The sequence below is a fragment of the Netta rufina genome, assembly GCF_964035555.1.
Source record: "Netta rufina genome assembly, chromosome: 7".
Taxonomy (NCBI): Eukaryota; Metazoa; Chordata; class Aves; order Anseriformes; family Anatidae; genus Netta; species Netta rufina.
Window position 1 is genome coordinate 19,094,228 of NC_140130.1, and position 12,251 is coordinate 19,106,478.

The following is a 12,251-nucleotide window of genomic DNA, read 5'->3' on the forward strand; positions in this document are numbered from 1 at the left end:
AGGAGCCTGATGCACTTCCTTTTTGTGGTGAGCCTCCCTGCAAGGTAACTGATTTTACCAGTTCCTCCTCTACTCCATGTCGTAGCAGCCTCTGCTGCAAATTTGTAAGCTGTACTTTCAAGGTCTGAATACACTAAGCTGACAAGTGATTGTGCAGCTAATGATGAGTTTTTTATTGTTCAACTTTTCTCTTTAACAAAGTATTTTGATATGTTCAGCACAAGGGTTTAATTTCAGTTCTATTTTTTTTTTTTTCCTGAGCAGCAGCAGCAATTTTATGTATTCTTATAGGTTAAGCTCCTAGCAGAAAAGAAACTATTTATATATCTGGCTGTAAGTTAAACAGAGGGTTTTTTGTTTGTTTGTTTGTTTGTTTGTTTTCCCCTATTATTTACTAGCCTAGAACAATCATCTGAACACCCTAAAAGCAGTCCTTTCCTAGGAAAAGATGAAAATAGTTCCCAAGGACCTACTCAGTTTCAAGAATTGTTTTTAGCAAAGGAATATCAGATAGCAAACCTACTGCTTATATCAGTTTGTCCTCATTGTTTCTGCCCAAAATTTTTTATGACAGTGAAATCTAGCAATCGGGTACAATTGCAGTGTTCTGCAAATACTAATACTAACACTAAGTAAAAAGTGGAGAAGGTACATGAGTCTAGTTCAGAGAGCTAGAAGAATGTAGAAAAGCCAGGTTTGCCCATGAATAGGGTCTGAGGGCTTGTTAAGCATGCTTATTAGTTATTTGAAGGTACCTGAGTAGTTATTGCTGTGGGATAGCTGCCTTCCTGGATATATGCAGAGTCCCTCTGGGAGTGCAGCTTACAGGAGAGCAAGGTCAGGAGCAGGAGTTTATAAATAGAACTGGGAGCTAAAAAGAAAAAAAAGGTTGTTAGTAGGGGATACATCAGAGATGTAAAATGTCTGCTTTCACATATGCTTTGCACGGATTTTGTTTAATTGGTTTAGCCTGAACTGCAGGCTCCCTATTTCTTCTGACAATAAAGAGTTACTGCAGGCTGTGCAAGCTAAAAATCCTTGCTTGAGAGCAAATGGGGGTATTAAAAAGGAAGAAAATATTTCTAAGACTTTGAGAAAATGGTGTTCGCTAGAGGTTTTGGTGCTGATTCTCCAAATAAGTAAATCTTCCTGGAAAGCAGCTCTTGGTCAATATGTTTATGTAATTATATCTTGTGCTTTTGTCTGAGAGTGTTGTTTTCTGATGAGTGCTGTGTGTTCAAGTCTACCTTTATATTTTGTAGATGTTTTACTGCAGAATGTCTGCATCATGATCCATTAATTCAAATACTCCTGAAAACAATGAATTCCTTTGTATCATGTAGTAGAATGTTGATCTGAGGTACAGGAAGGGGGGAAATGGTATGCCGTTATACGTTCATTAGGCTTTCAACTTCCTCAATCTCAGTAGATGAATATGCATGCCTTCCAGTGTGAATATCATGTGTTTAGCCAAGCCACCTTAAAAATTTTCATGCACAATGTATTTCTGGTCAGTAGGTGGCATTTAGTGTAAATAGCAACTTCCAGAGGAACTTTCAGATTTGATCCTTTTTTCTTCTGGAAAAAAAAAAAAAAAAAAAAAAAAAAAGGTTTTAACTTTTTGTTACAAAATATTTTCTAAATGTGGCTGGGTTTACTTTTCTTTCTTTTTTTTTTTTTTTTTTTTTTCTTTAGAAGTTGCTATTGTTTTACTAACTAGAATAGCTGGAATAATTTTGGTGGTATATAGTTAAGGACAGGAATAAAATATTAGAGTTTCAATTTGTATTTCTGTGCTTATAGTCCACTGATATTTCCTTCCTGACCATTCCTGACTCCTTTTAAAGAAGACACAAAAAATAACTAAGAAAAGGGGGAATTTAAAAGCAGCAGCCTTGAACTTTTTCTGTAAAGGTTCATAGGAAACTACTTCAGAATTTCACAACTTGAAAAAGACTGAAAACCACTACTCTAGTCTGACATATAAGACCCAGCCTATTGGATTTACTTTGGTTCATTCTTGTTGAAACAAAAACATATAAACATCACAGTTTGATTTAAGGACTCTTGTTGATGGAGGGAATTTTGTACCAATTACCAGTGAAACCCTTTGAAACAACAGAATTTCATATATTTCATATCCATGTTGTGGATATTATCCATGTCACAACACCACCACTCCAAATCTTATTGCTGCCAAGATCCAGCCTGTGTGGTGGGAGGCCCAGAGGGTGGCTCATGGAGCCCCTAGATGTCTAGGGAAGAAAATGGACACTTTTTGTGAGAGGAGTCTGGAGCATTACTTCAGCAAGTTGCTGCTTCTGATCATCATGGTGTCAGCGTAGTTAGTGGTGTAGCGGCACCTCCGAACTCAAAGCAAGTGTGCTCAGCTCAGAGGGGTGCAGGGTGGCCACATGCAGAGGACAGCTGCCTGGCAGCAACACATTGCTACCGCCTTTATGGCTTCATCAGCATTAGCTCCATTTACCTTAATCCTGAACTTCAGCTACCCATGCAGGCACACAAATATGCAAACTACTGTCTGTGTAGCATGGCCCTGCTGATTTCCTCAGGGCTGGTAGCGCTGCTTGCAGCCACAAGTCCCCTCAGGCCCGACCGTGTGCTGCAGTGGGCAAGCCTGAGGGGCAGCCTCCTTCTCCACGGCCCCGGTCGTCTCCTGCTGCATGGCAGCTACCACACAAGGCCTCCCAGGCTTTTGGTTGTCTCTGGGTTTGCTTTTTTTGTGTGTTACCTTTCTCTGTGGTCTCACTGACATCTTCTGCCACTGAAGAGAGGAGAGGAAAATGAAATGGAGCAATGTCTTAGCAGGAAAGGCAAAGGGTGAAAAAACCTGCAGCTGGCCCAACTTTTGGACACTTCAGTGTTGAAAGGCATGAGTCTAACCCACACTTTTTCTTGATTGAAGGTTGTGAATGCGAAGCAGAAAATGTTGCATGTACTGCACAGGCATGGAACAGGGTTTTTCCTCTTGTGTTTGGAGGCAGGAATAGTGAAGAAAAGTTTCATGTGAATTGGTGTAAGGGATGTTATTTGGTGCTGTAAGACAGGTGGGTCTGGTAGTTATCCACAGACCTTTGCCTCAGATCACCCAGTGCTGCTTAGTGTTACTGCGAAGGTATATGATAGGAAGGAGCTAGCAGTGTTAGGATGACAGCCAGGGGAGATTCCTTTTGTAAAGAAAAGCTTTTTGGGGGGGTCTGTTTTAATACAGCTAACTGTTCCTTTTTGTAGAACTGAGAGGCCTGCTTTCTGGCATGCTGAATGGGCTCAGGAAATGTTCAGAGAGAATTTGGTCTTGTGAGGCCGTCCCGGATTATACAGACTTCGGTGCTTGTATGTGTGTGCGGAAGCTGTTATCTAGGTTACTTTCTTGACAGTGCTGGGTGTGAAGTGCAGAACTTCTTGAAAAAGAATGTCCTTATATCTACCTGTCTGTCTCCCAAAGCGTACTAATTCTGGATCAGATCAACTGGACAGAGGGAAGGCTTAAGAAAGGTAGTTCCTCTTCTTCCTTGTGGGTGAAGGCATGGTGCAAGGGGGTATAAATGTAAATGGTCCAAACTGACAAGGGAAGTTGTGGTGCCGTGACCTACTACATTAGTTATTAGCTTGTCTTTATTTCTTGAGTTATTTTTACTACAGATAATTTGGTTACAGCTGTTCTGCTCCAGTGAAGCAGAGATGGAACAGGAGGGCGTGTTGAAACTCTCCACTTTCAGCCCCATCAGCAGATAGTGCAAAATAAAAAAGAAATGATGATTCCTATGTTGTGTGAGATAGAAATCTACCTAATGACTATGTGGCTGCTTGTGTCCTGAGAGCGTCCATGGAGAGGGCACCACTAGATAGGAGAAGGCTCCTGGGAAATAAAGCTCTGTGATCGAACAGCATGGAGGCACTGCTGCAAATGATCTCATTTCACGATTGTAAACTGACAATGAAAGGGGAAATGGAGTAGCAGCGGTAACATTTAGGCTTCTTCTAAACTAGAAAGGGGAAAACAATGTTCTCTCTTGGATGGTATTAATATTCTCTTCAGTGTCTCTGTGCTTGTCATTCATCACCACTGGTTTGGGCTAGATTGCAACTGGGAAAGTATTGGCTAATATGTGAACAGCCTAAAGGCAGGAAAACAGTGGATACGTTGGCACAGCCAATGCAGGCTGCGTGGGCTTGTGCTCTGCATGTACTCAGAGCTGCCTGGAAGCCTGTGTGTGCAGCTCTCAGCTTAGCTTTCCAGTAGCCCAATGTCACATTCACTGGAGACACCCCTGTGTGCAGGTGGCTCCAAGGGCAACCTTGTGTCACACAAGGAGATTGAGAATAATCTACTGGGACTGTTGTGTGCTAGAAACATCACTGCATTAATGGAGGTCCCCATGTTATACAGGCAATCACTTTCCTGTTGTTCTCATAACCTAACCCTGTCCAACAGTGAAATCAGACCTTTCAGGACTTGGTGCTTCTACCATTGGAACCAGCAGCCTGGGTGCTGCTGTAGTTTAGCTGGAAGAGAAAATTGTTCTTCCTCCTGAATAATTTTTCAGGCATTTGAGAGAAGTAGACACTAACAGAATACTGGTGACTTTAACAATATAGAGGAAAATCCCCTTAGATTTCAGTTTCTGTAATGCCACAATCCCACTAATGCTCAAGGTCACAGTAAAATTTTCTGGGAGAAACAGTTTAAAACATTCTTATTTTTCCTCTGTAAAAAATGTTTACATCCCCTCCTCTTAAAAAACAATTATAAAGCCTTTGAGGTATGTCATTGGGAAGAACAAAAAAAGCAAAAAGACAACTGAGAATAAGACAACTATCCCACCCCATGGCTAATCAAGACTTCTTTGTTGTCAGTGCAGTTTACAGTGCTCATTTGCCTCTTTGACTAGCTGCCTTAGCCATTTTAGTAGAGAAGTCAAGGGCTTGAATATTTACCTCAGTGTTCAAGTATATTTATTTTAAGGGTACTGCATTTGAGGAAGGACTCCAGTTGTTGACAGTACTTTTTGCATATGTTGCACAGAGTGTGAGCTTTGTGATGCTGTATTCCTGTAGTGGTTTGGTAAAACCTTAAACTTAGAAACAAAATTAAGACCACCCCCATTCAGACACACTCTTCATTGTGAACATGGTATTGGGGGAGGGGGGGGCGGGGGGGGGGGGGAGGGGGAGGAGGGGGAATAACTGGTTACTCTTTATCCAGACAGAGGAATGCAATGCCTGCCAGGTTTGTGCATCAACTGAATTGTGTTGCTTTGGGAGCTTGGTGGGTCCTGAACACGTGGTTCATTTGCTCTTTTCCACTTCTGCTTTCTTCAGGAAATAAGTGCAGCAGCTAATCAAGTGATTCACAGTGGAAAGTTTAAAGAGCAGAGTGGGAGCTGCTGCATGCACCAAGATGCGTAATAAGACAGAAGCAACAAAGCTCAGTTCTCTGGATGTAGTTGTTAACTGTAGGAGGAGCTGCTGAATCCAGGAGCCCAGGTATGTCAAGAGATTTTTCTGTGAAAGGGGAAGAAACAGTTTTAGCTGTTGAAGGGATCTGCAGCATGATCTGCAATTGGTTTGTTGTGGTAGGATCATTTTCAAACAGCAAAAGCTTCAGTCAAAGCTCACCCTGAACTGCAGCACAAGGAGGAAAAAGGAGCAGAGCTGTCTGCTTGTATCTTTTATTCTAGGAATGATAATAGGGTTTATCTATTGCTGCTGCTAGTGGAAACTCATTAGAGTTGGTCCTTATCAATGAGCTGCCATTTTGAGATAATTACCCTGGTCTTATTCTTTTGAGTTTGTACAACTATTTGGTCTGTGACTAACCGGGAATATTCTGTTTACTCTTGGGCTGGGGAGCATTTGCTTCCCTGCCAGGAAGACAATACCTTGAAAGTAATCTTTTTGGTATCTGGGCTTCTTTTCTTTTGACTTTATTAGTGGTGTATGCAAGTCAGAGAAGAAAATACTTCCAATTAGATATTCAGAAGCTACTTTTTTTTAAAGGAGAAAAAATGAAGAGTGGGTACATGAGAGAGGGCTTAAGTCAGTTTTGTATCCACTTTTGAACTGCATGGAAGTGCTCTTCAAACAAAAGTAAAGATAAATGCTGTTACGTGTTTGAGACCCAAATAATGATTTTGAGAGGTTGTACTGCACAGAAAGGCCTTTTACAACTTAATATACTCAAAACTAAAAATAAGCTTAAGCAAATTACATTCTAGCATAAATTAAGGAAATTCCTTTGGCAGCAATAGTGCCAAAGGAAGGTTTCAAAACCTTCTTGAAACAAGCTGAAATGATACCTATTGCTGAAAAAGTAAGGACTGTGTGCTACTGAAATACAACTTGTTCTTTGAACAGCTTTCAACTTTCTCTAAGCTGACAAGTATTTTAAAACACGTTTGTATATTACTTTTTGACAGTGCTTGGTTCAAGTCATCAATCAGATTAGGCCCCCCATTGTATGAAATGCTGTGCCAAAATTTATGAAGAGTGAATTACTTCCCAAGGAAGGAGTTAAAATTACAATTAAAAGGACCTGGCAATGATGGGTAGGAAAATGGTAGATTGAGGGACAGAGGTAAAATAGTAGATAGACAGTCTGGCACAGTGTTCTGTTTCTGAGGAACTGTTGTTGGTGCCTGTAAGGACAGAATAGTGTGAGCCACAAAAAAGAAGGTTGCAGCTGAATTCAGGGTCAACTAGAATTTGTGGGATAAACCAATTCATACAAGAAAGGAGATGCCTTCCACTGCTTGGATCATATAACATCAGAGAGCCTTCTGATGTTACTTTACCTGGGAGGTACAGGAATCCTTGTTTTAAGCATTTCAAATATTTGACTGGCATGACTGTTTAATGAACAGGCATATCTTGGCTGCCAAGGAGGAGAAGGTGATATTGAGAGTCATCACCCAGTGGATTTTTGGGATGCTGTGAGCTGTGCATTTCTGACTGTTACCAGGGTCCAGGGTTTTAAATTACCATTTATTTATTTATTTATTTATTTTCAGACACTTACTATAAAAAGTGGACCAAACTCTGAAATTTGGTATCAGGTCTCACTGTGTTTTGCTTAACTGTCCTAGTGTGAGACCCTTCTCAGATAACAAATATTTTTTAATGTTTAAGGATACTTCTTGATTTGGTGCAATTTGGGATTTTTGTAGCACTATGGGATTATTCTTTAGATTTCTGGCAGAGACAAAACCCAAGGTAAATATAAGTAATGCTGAAGTAAAAACGAGTCTTTACAAAAATCATGCTTGTTCAGCCATTAAGCTTTTAATATCAACATTATCTCTCTACCAGCTTTGGTCAAGCCTTTCTTCCCTTTTATCCTATCAGTCTGAAAAGGCATAACCACAGTGTAGTGTGATTTCATACAATATTCATTTAGACCAAAAGGGAAAATACACGAGTAAGTTCAACTTCCTCTCTGTTACCTGACACCACTTTCTGAATGATAGCATTATGTTTCTTTTATATATTTTCACTTTTGGGTCTTTTTTTTTGTTACTCATTAGTATGTAAACTTCACTTTTTCTGTTATTGTGGTATTTATAACATAACCAAAACTGAAATAGGCAATTTTAAGATTTAAGATGAGGATCAGTAGAAATGGTTGGATGTACCAGAGAGTCAACAGATTAGACCTTCTCAAAATATCTAAGTTATTCTTAGTACCACAGATATGTGAATCCCAAGTCCTGTGATATGTTGATGGGTCCAGAAGAACAATTTTCCTCCAACAGGAATAGAAAACACAAAGGATTTAGAAGCCCAAATGAAACTGTAGATCCAAGCAAACGCTATTAGGAGGTAGGACATGCAAAGTAGAAAGTGCAAGTGGAGAAAACAGACTAACACTAGGGGTCTGATGTTTAGTTTAATGTGCCTCTTGTAGTCTGAACAGTTGGAGTAAATAAGGAGGCAAATTGTGACCCTCATTTTGCCATTACATAGCTTTATAGTCTGAAAATGTTTTGAATGACCAGCCCTGCTTGTCTTTGCTGTGAAATCAGCAAGAAAGCCTGCAAAGTAAATTATGCATAGAAAGAGAAAATTGGTAACTACTTTTGCCTCTGTTCAAGCTGTGCCACTGATTGCTCAGTTGATGGCCTTCTGAGGTCACTGTAGGCACTGCATTTCACTTCTGTGCCTCAGTTTCACCATCTGTAAAATGTCTGCCTCTGTCATGGATTTTGAGCTTATACAAATGATCAAGGTAAATCTAGACAGTAGGAGTGTGGGTAATTTGTTCCTTAGCATTGTTTCAGGTTTAGCACAGTAGTTTCCACAGCAAGATACTTCCCTTAGGAAAGAGGATGGTGTCATTGGGGATGTGAGAGCATCCTCCTTGAAAAAGTGACTGAACTATGCTATCACTGACTCCTAGAACAGCACCTAGGCTTTTTCAGTACATGGTACAGCTTTGCGATGACTGAAGTGGGCTGAAATCCTATACAAGGGCAAAGGATAACATATGACAAATGTCTCTCCCACACAGTCATGAGGAACAGTGTCTTCCTGTTTACTCAGTGCCGGCACAGTCATCATACTTTTTCTGCTTGCAGAACTGTGTTGTATTGACACAGACAATTAAGGAAAACAACAGCAGTAAAACAAACTGTTCTTGAGGTTGGAAGCTCCAGATTAATACTCTTGGAGACTGATTAAAATCTCGTAGACCCTCCATCTCCTAGTGAAGGATGGTGTATGGGCTATGGTAGTTACCCTTCTCTGTACTGTGAAGGATCAGCATTTGGATCCAAGCATAGGTGTCTTCTGGGACCATCAGCCTGCTGCAGGTGCTGTGCTGCCCAGTGACAAGATAGTGTCACCTTCTTCATCTCTGCAGCTCAGAGCTGCTGCATGTGTGTGGAAGTGAAACAGGTTCATCTGGCTTGGAGTGGGCAGAGTGCAAGCAGCAAGCAAGCTGTGTAGCTGATTGATGGCTAAGGAAGAGAATCCCAAATATACTATCACTGTTGGCTCATAATTTCTAAACAAGGCTAATAAGAGTCTATTTTTATTTCAAGGGGTGTATAAATGGACAATGCAGGAGAACTGTTTTTGAATTACATTGCTTTTGTCATTTTTTATTGACAATCTACAGTGGTAAGCAAAAAGCCACTATACATAGAGAACCTATCTCCTAGGAAAAGGTGTATGCTGTTTGTCTTTGAGAGAGTGTTAATGATTGGTTAAAGATTCTTCTAGGCTCTTAAAAGATAATCAATTTGTCAAGTAAAGCAATGGAGCCTGTTCCTCTTGCTGACAGCTGCCTAGCTGCCTCCTCATGCTGTAATAGTTTGTGTCATATCCCTCAATTTTGAGCAGTCAATGTCCTAAACACCACACAGTATATGGCTGATTTTGATTGAAGCTGGAGAAGCCTAACTTCCCCTCACACAAACATAAAAGGTTGTGACAGCTCTGGGTAGCAGGGTGAGCTCACAGAAAGCTCTGACAAAGGTGTAGAGTTGCTGTGGGTTCAAGGCTGAATCAGTGACCTCCCAAAAGACTATGGGTAAAAACAGAACTGGAAGATAGATGAGAGGACTTGGGGTTGAGATAAGGTTATTAGAGGGATTCCTTTACCTACAGCACAAGATGGACCAATTGTAGGTCAAATTTAATGAACAACCAGTGTTCCCAGCTGGTGTTTCATCCCTGCTCTAGGTGAGGGATGCATCAGACACACAGCTTAGTTTAGCATTCACACTTAATGAAATATATAACCTGGATCTTGAATAGTACTCGTCTGTTGTAAATCTGATGATGGTAATAGTTATGATTTTTCTTTTATAGTTGAGGCAACAGAAGAAACGAGAAAATCTGACTCTGTTAAAGCTGGGGCTAGAATCCAGATTTCCTGCCTGGTTTATCATTTTGTCCTTCCAAAGCCCAGATGAGTTGTGTAGAAAATCAAAGAGCTCTTTCTTATGAAACATGCATGCATATGTTTGCAAGGTAGGAATACTGTTTTCCAGGAGCAGAGCGCTTAGCCATTAGAAGTGGAAAAGAATCAGTGGCAGCAAGCCTATAAGCTTCCCAACTCCAATAGCTAAGACTGTCAATGTTTGGTTTGACAGGACAATGGGGTGGTATGGGTTGATGACAGCTGTAAATAACACAGTATCTTTAACTTAATTTCTGATTTCAGCATGGACAAAGCAACTGAACACATGGGGCAGCTGGAGGATTCACCTGGCAAAGCAGAACAGCAGGAGCAAAGCCCTGGTGATATAGACAAAGCAGAAGCACTGGGACAGCCTGTGCACAGCAAGGACGAGCTGCCCCAGAGTCATACGCTCCAGTGGGAGACTCTAGGCAGACAGTTTGTAGAATATGAGCAGGCGGCTCCATTTCTCATTCCAGAGGAGCAACAGAGAAGGCTGCTGGACTTTCTTCCTCTCTTCCTAAAGGTTTGTTCTCTGTATTGCCTTTGGTGCAGATGACAAGGTCTTGCATTTGATTTTTCTGTTGATCTGTGTTGAGTGGTCACCCTAACTGCCAGTGGAGTTGATTAGTACATGATCTCTTTGGCTAGGAGATGGGCACTTTTATTCCCCTGGAAGCCTAGGAAAACAGTTTCTTGTCCACCTCTCCTCTAACTAACCTGCAATCTTAGCACAAGAAAAGAATATAGGGGAGCACTGGTTTATTTATGTGAATGGCTAAATTCTACCCATTGTGTCAAGGAATATGCTGGTGATACGAGCATGTTTCAAAGTGAGTACCTGTGAAGAGGTTACTTCATGTCACCCTACACTATTTTATTTACTTAGTTGAGACTGGGCGCAGTTTCAGTTTGGGGAAAATGTGGTTGTGACATGCTGCTAGCTAGGGTAAATGCAGGGGTATGGTGTGGAGGATGAAATTTTGGGGTTAATGACAGTGCAGATGCCTAATTCCAGTCCTTCAGAAAGGAGGGTGGGTGTTCCAGGTGGGTGTACTGGGTCTGGGGAAACTGCAGCACATGAGGAGAGGAAGGTCACACTGTGGATGAGATAGTTCAGGAGCAGAATGCTAGTTAACAGGCTGCCCTGCTGCATTCCCTACAGCTCCTATCAGACAATGATTTCTGAGATGGCCGTATTGAAAGGTGAACCTGGAAGAGTCCTGTGATGAATGGGAATCTTGAGGGTTGATTTTGTTTGAGTGCATGAAAAATATAGGGAGCTGTTTGAGTGGATCGTACAGTGGCAGAATGGCAGAGCATAATCCTGAGAGATGGAGAAAATCTGGCCTATACTTAAATGTTTTCTCACCATGTAGTACAGTTGGATTGCCTTTTTCCTGAATTATCTAGGGTATTTCTGGGTATAGAAACTGAGTTTTTACACACCCGTTATGTAAATCTTTCAGAAATATTAATTTTTTATTTATTTATTTATTTATATATTTTTTTTGTGAAACCATGTTTTAATTATGGCATATTTTATCTGTCTGTACTTCTGAGTTTTTGGGTCATGGGTGACCAAACTCAGACCCATCAATTCCCTACCTATCTGAGCCAATTTTCTAAAAAGGTAGTAAGTAGGTGAGAAAAAAATATTGTTGGACATGGTCGCTCTACGTGGAAGCATTATGGGACACAAAAAGGGACCCTGTAGTACAAGGAATGTATTGAAATGTGTGAGCGAGGAACTTACTGCACTCAGTTCTGTGAAATCTTTGGTGTCCATAATAGTAAAGAAATAACTTCCAGATAGTCAAAGCATTTCACTCAGCATGATGAAGCGTGAACCTGTGAAGCTTAAACAGAACTTTCCCCCCGGAACACAGGGTTTCAAAACTGCTGTAGATGCTGGTGCCAGTTAACAGTACTGAAGCAGGTAACCCTTTGGTATCAGCATGATGCAAACAAATCAAGTGCAGTTCAAGTTGCGGGTAGGGTCTGGCAAGACCTATGGCAAAGGCCTTGCTACATCTGAGTGCAAGCTTGCCCTGGTCCAAGGCACAATACACTTCTGACACTTGAGAAATAAACTTCAGCACCTGTGAGTTAGGACAGCAATTCCTCAGGAGGCAGGCTAAATGTTGCCAAGGCACTGGCAATTTTGTGCATACAAAAACCCATCTGTGCTTCCCTTCTGCAGGGCTGAACTTCACATGTTTTAGGGTTGTAAGAAATGATTTCTTGAAATGCAGTAATGATTTTGAATTCCTAAAGGATATCATGGCTACAGAATATATTCAAAACGGATGTGCAGATTTCTCATAAG

At 41.0% G+C, this 12,251-nt stretch overlaps 1 protein-coding gene across 1 annotated transcript in view; it reads left to right on the forward strand.

Moving 5' to 3' along the window:
* The window catches only part of WDFY4 (WDFY family member 4), a 133,874-nt gene continuing 121,623 nt past the window's right edge, over positions 1-12,251 (forward strand). Inside the window, exons 1-2 of the mRNA XM_084290014.1 lie at positions 1-44; positions 10,187-10,448. Of these exons, the coding sequence (XP_084146140.1) occupies positions 10-44; positions 10,187-10,448 (297 nt within the window). The 5' untranslated portion in view covers positions 1-9. The remainder of the gene's footprint in view (positions 45-10,186; positions 10,449-12,251) is intronic.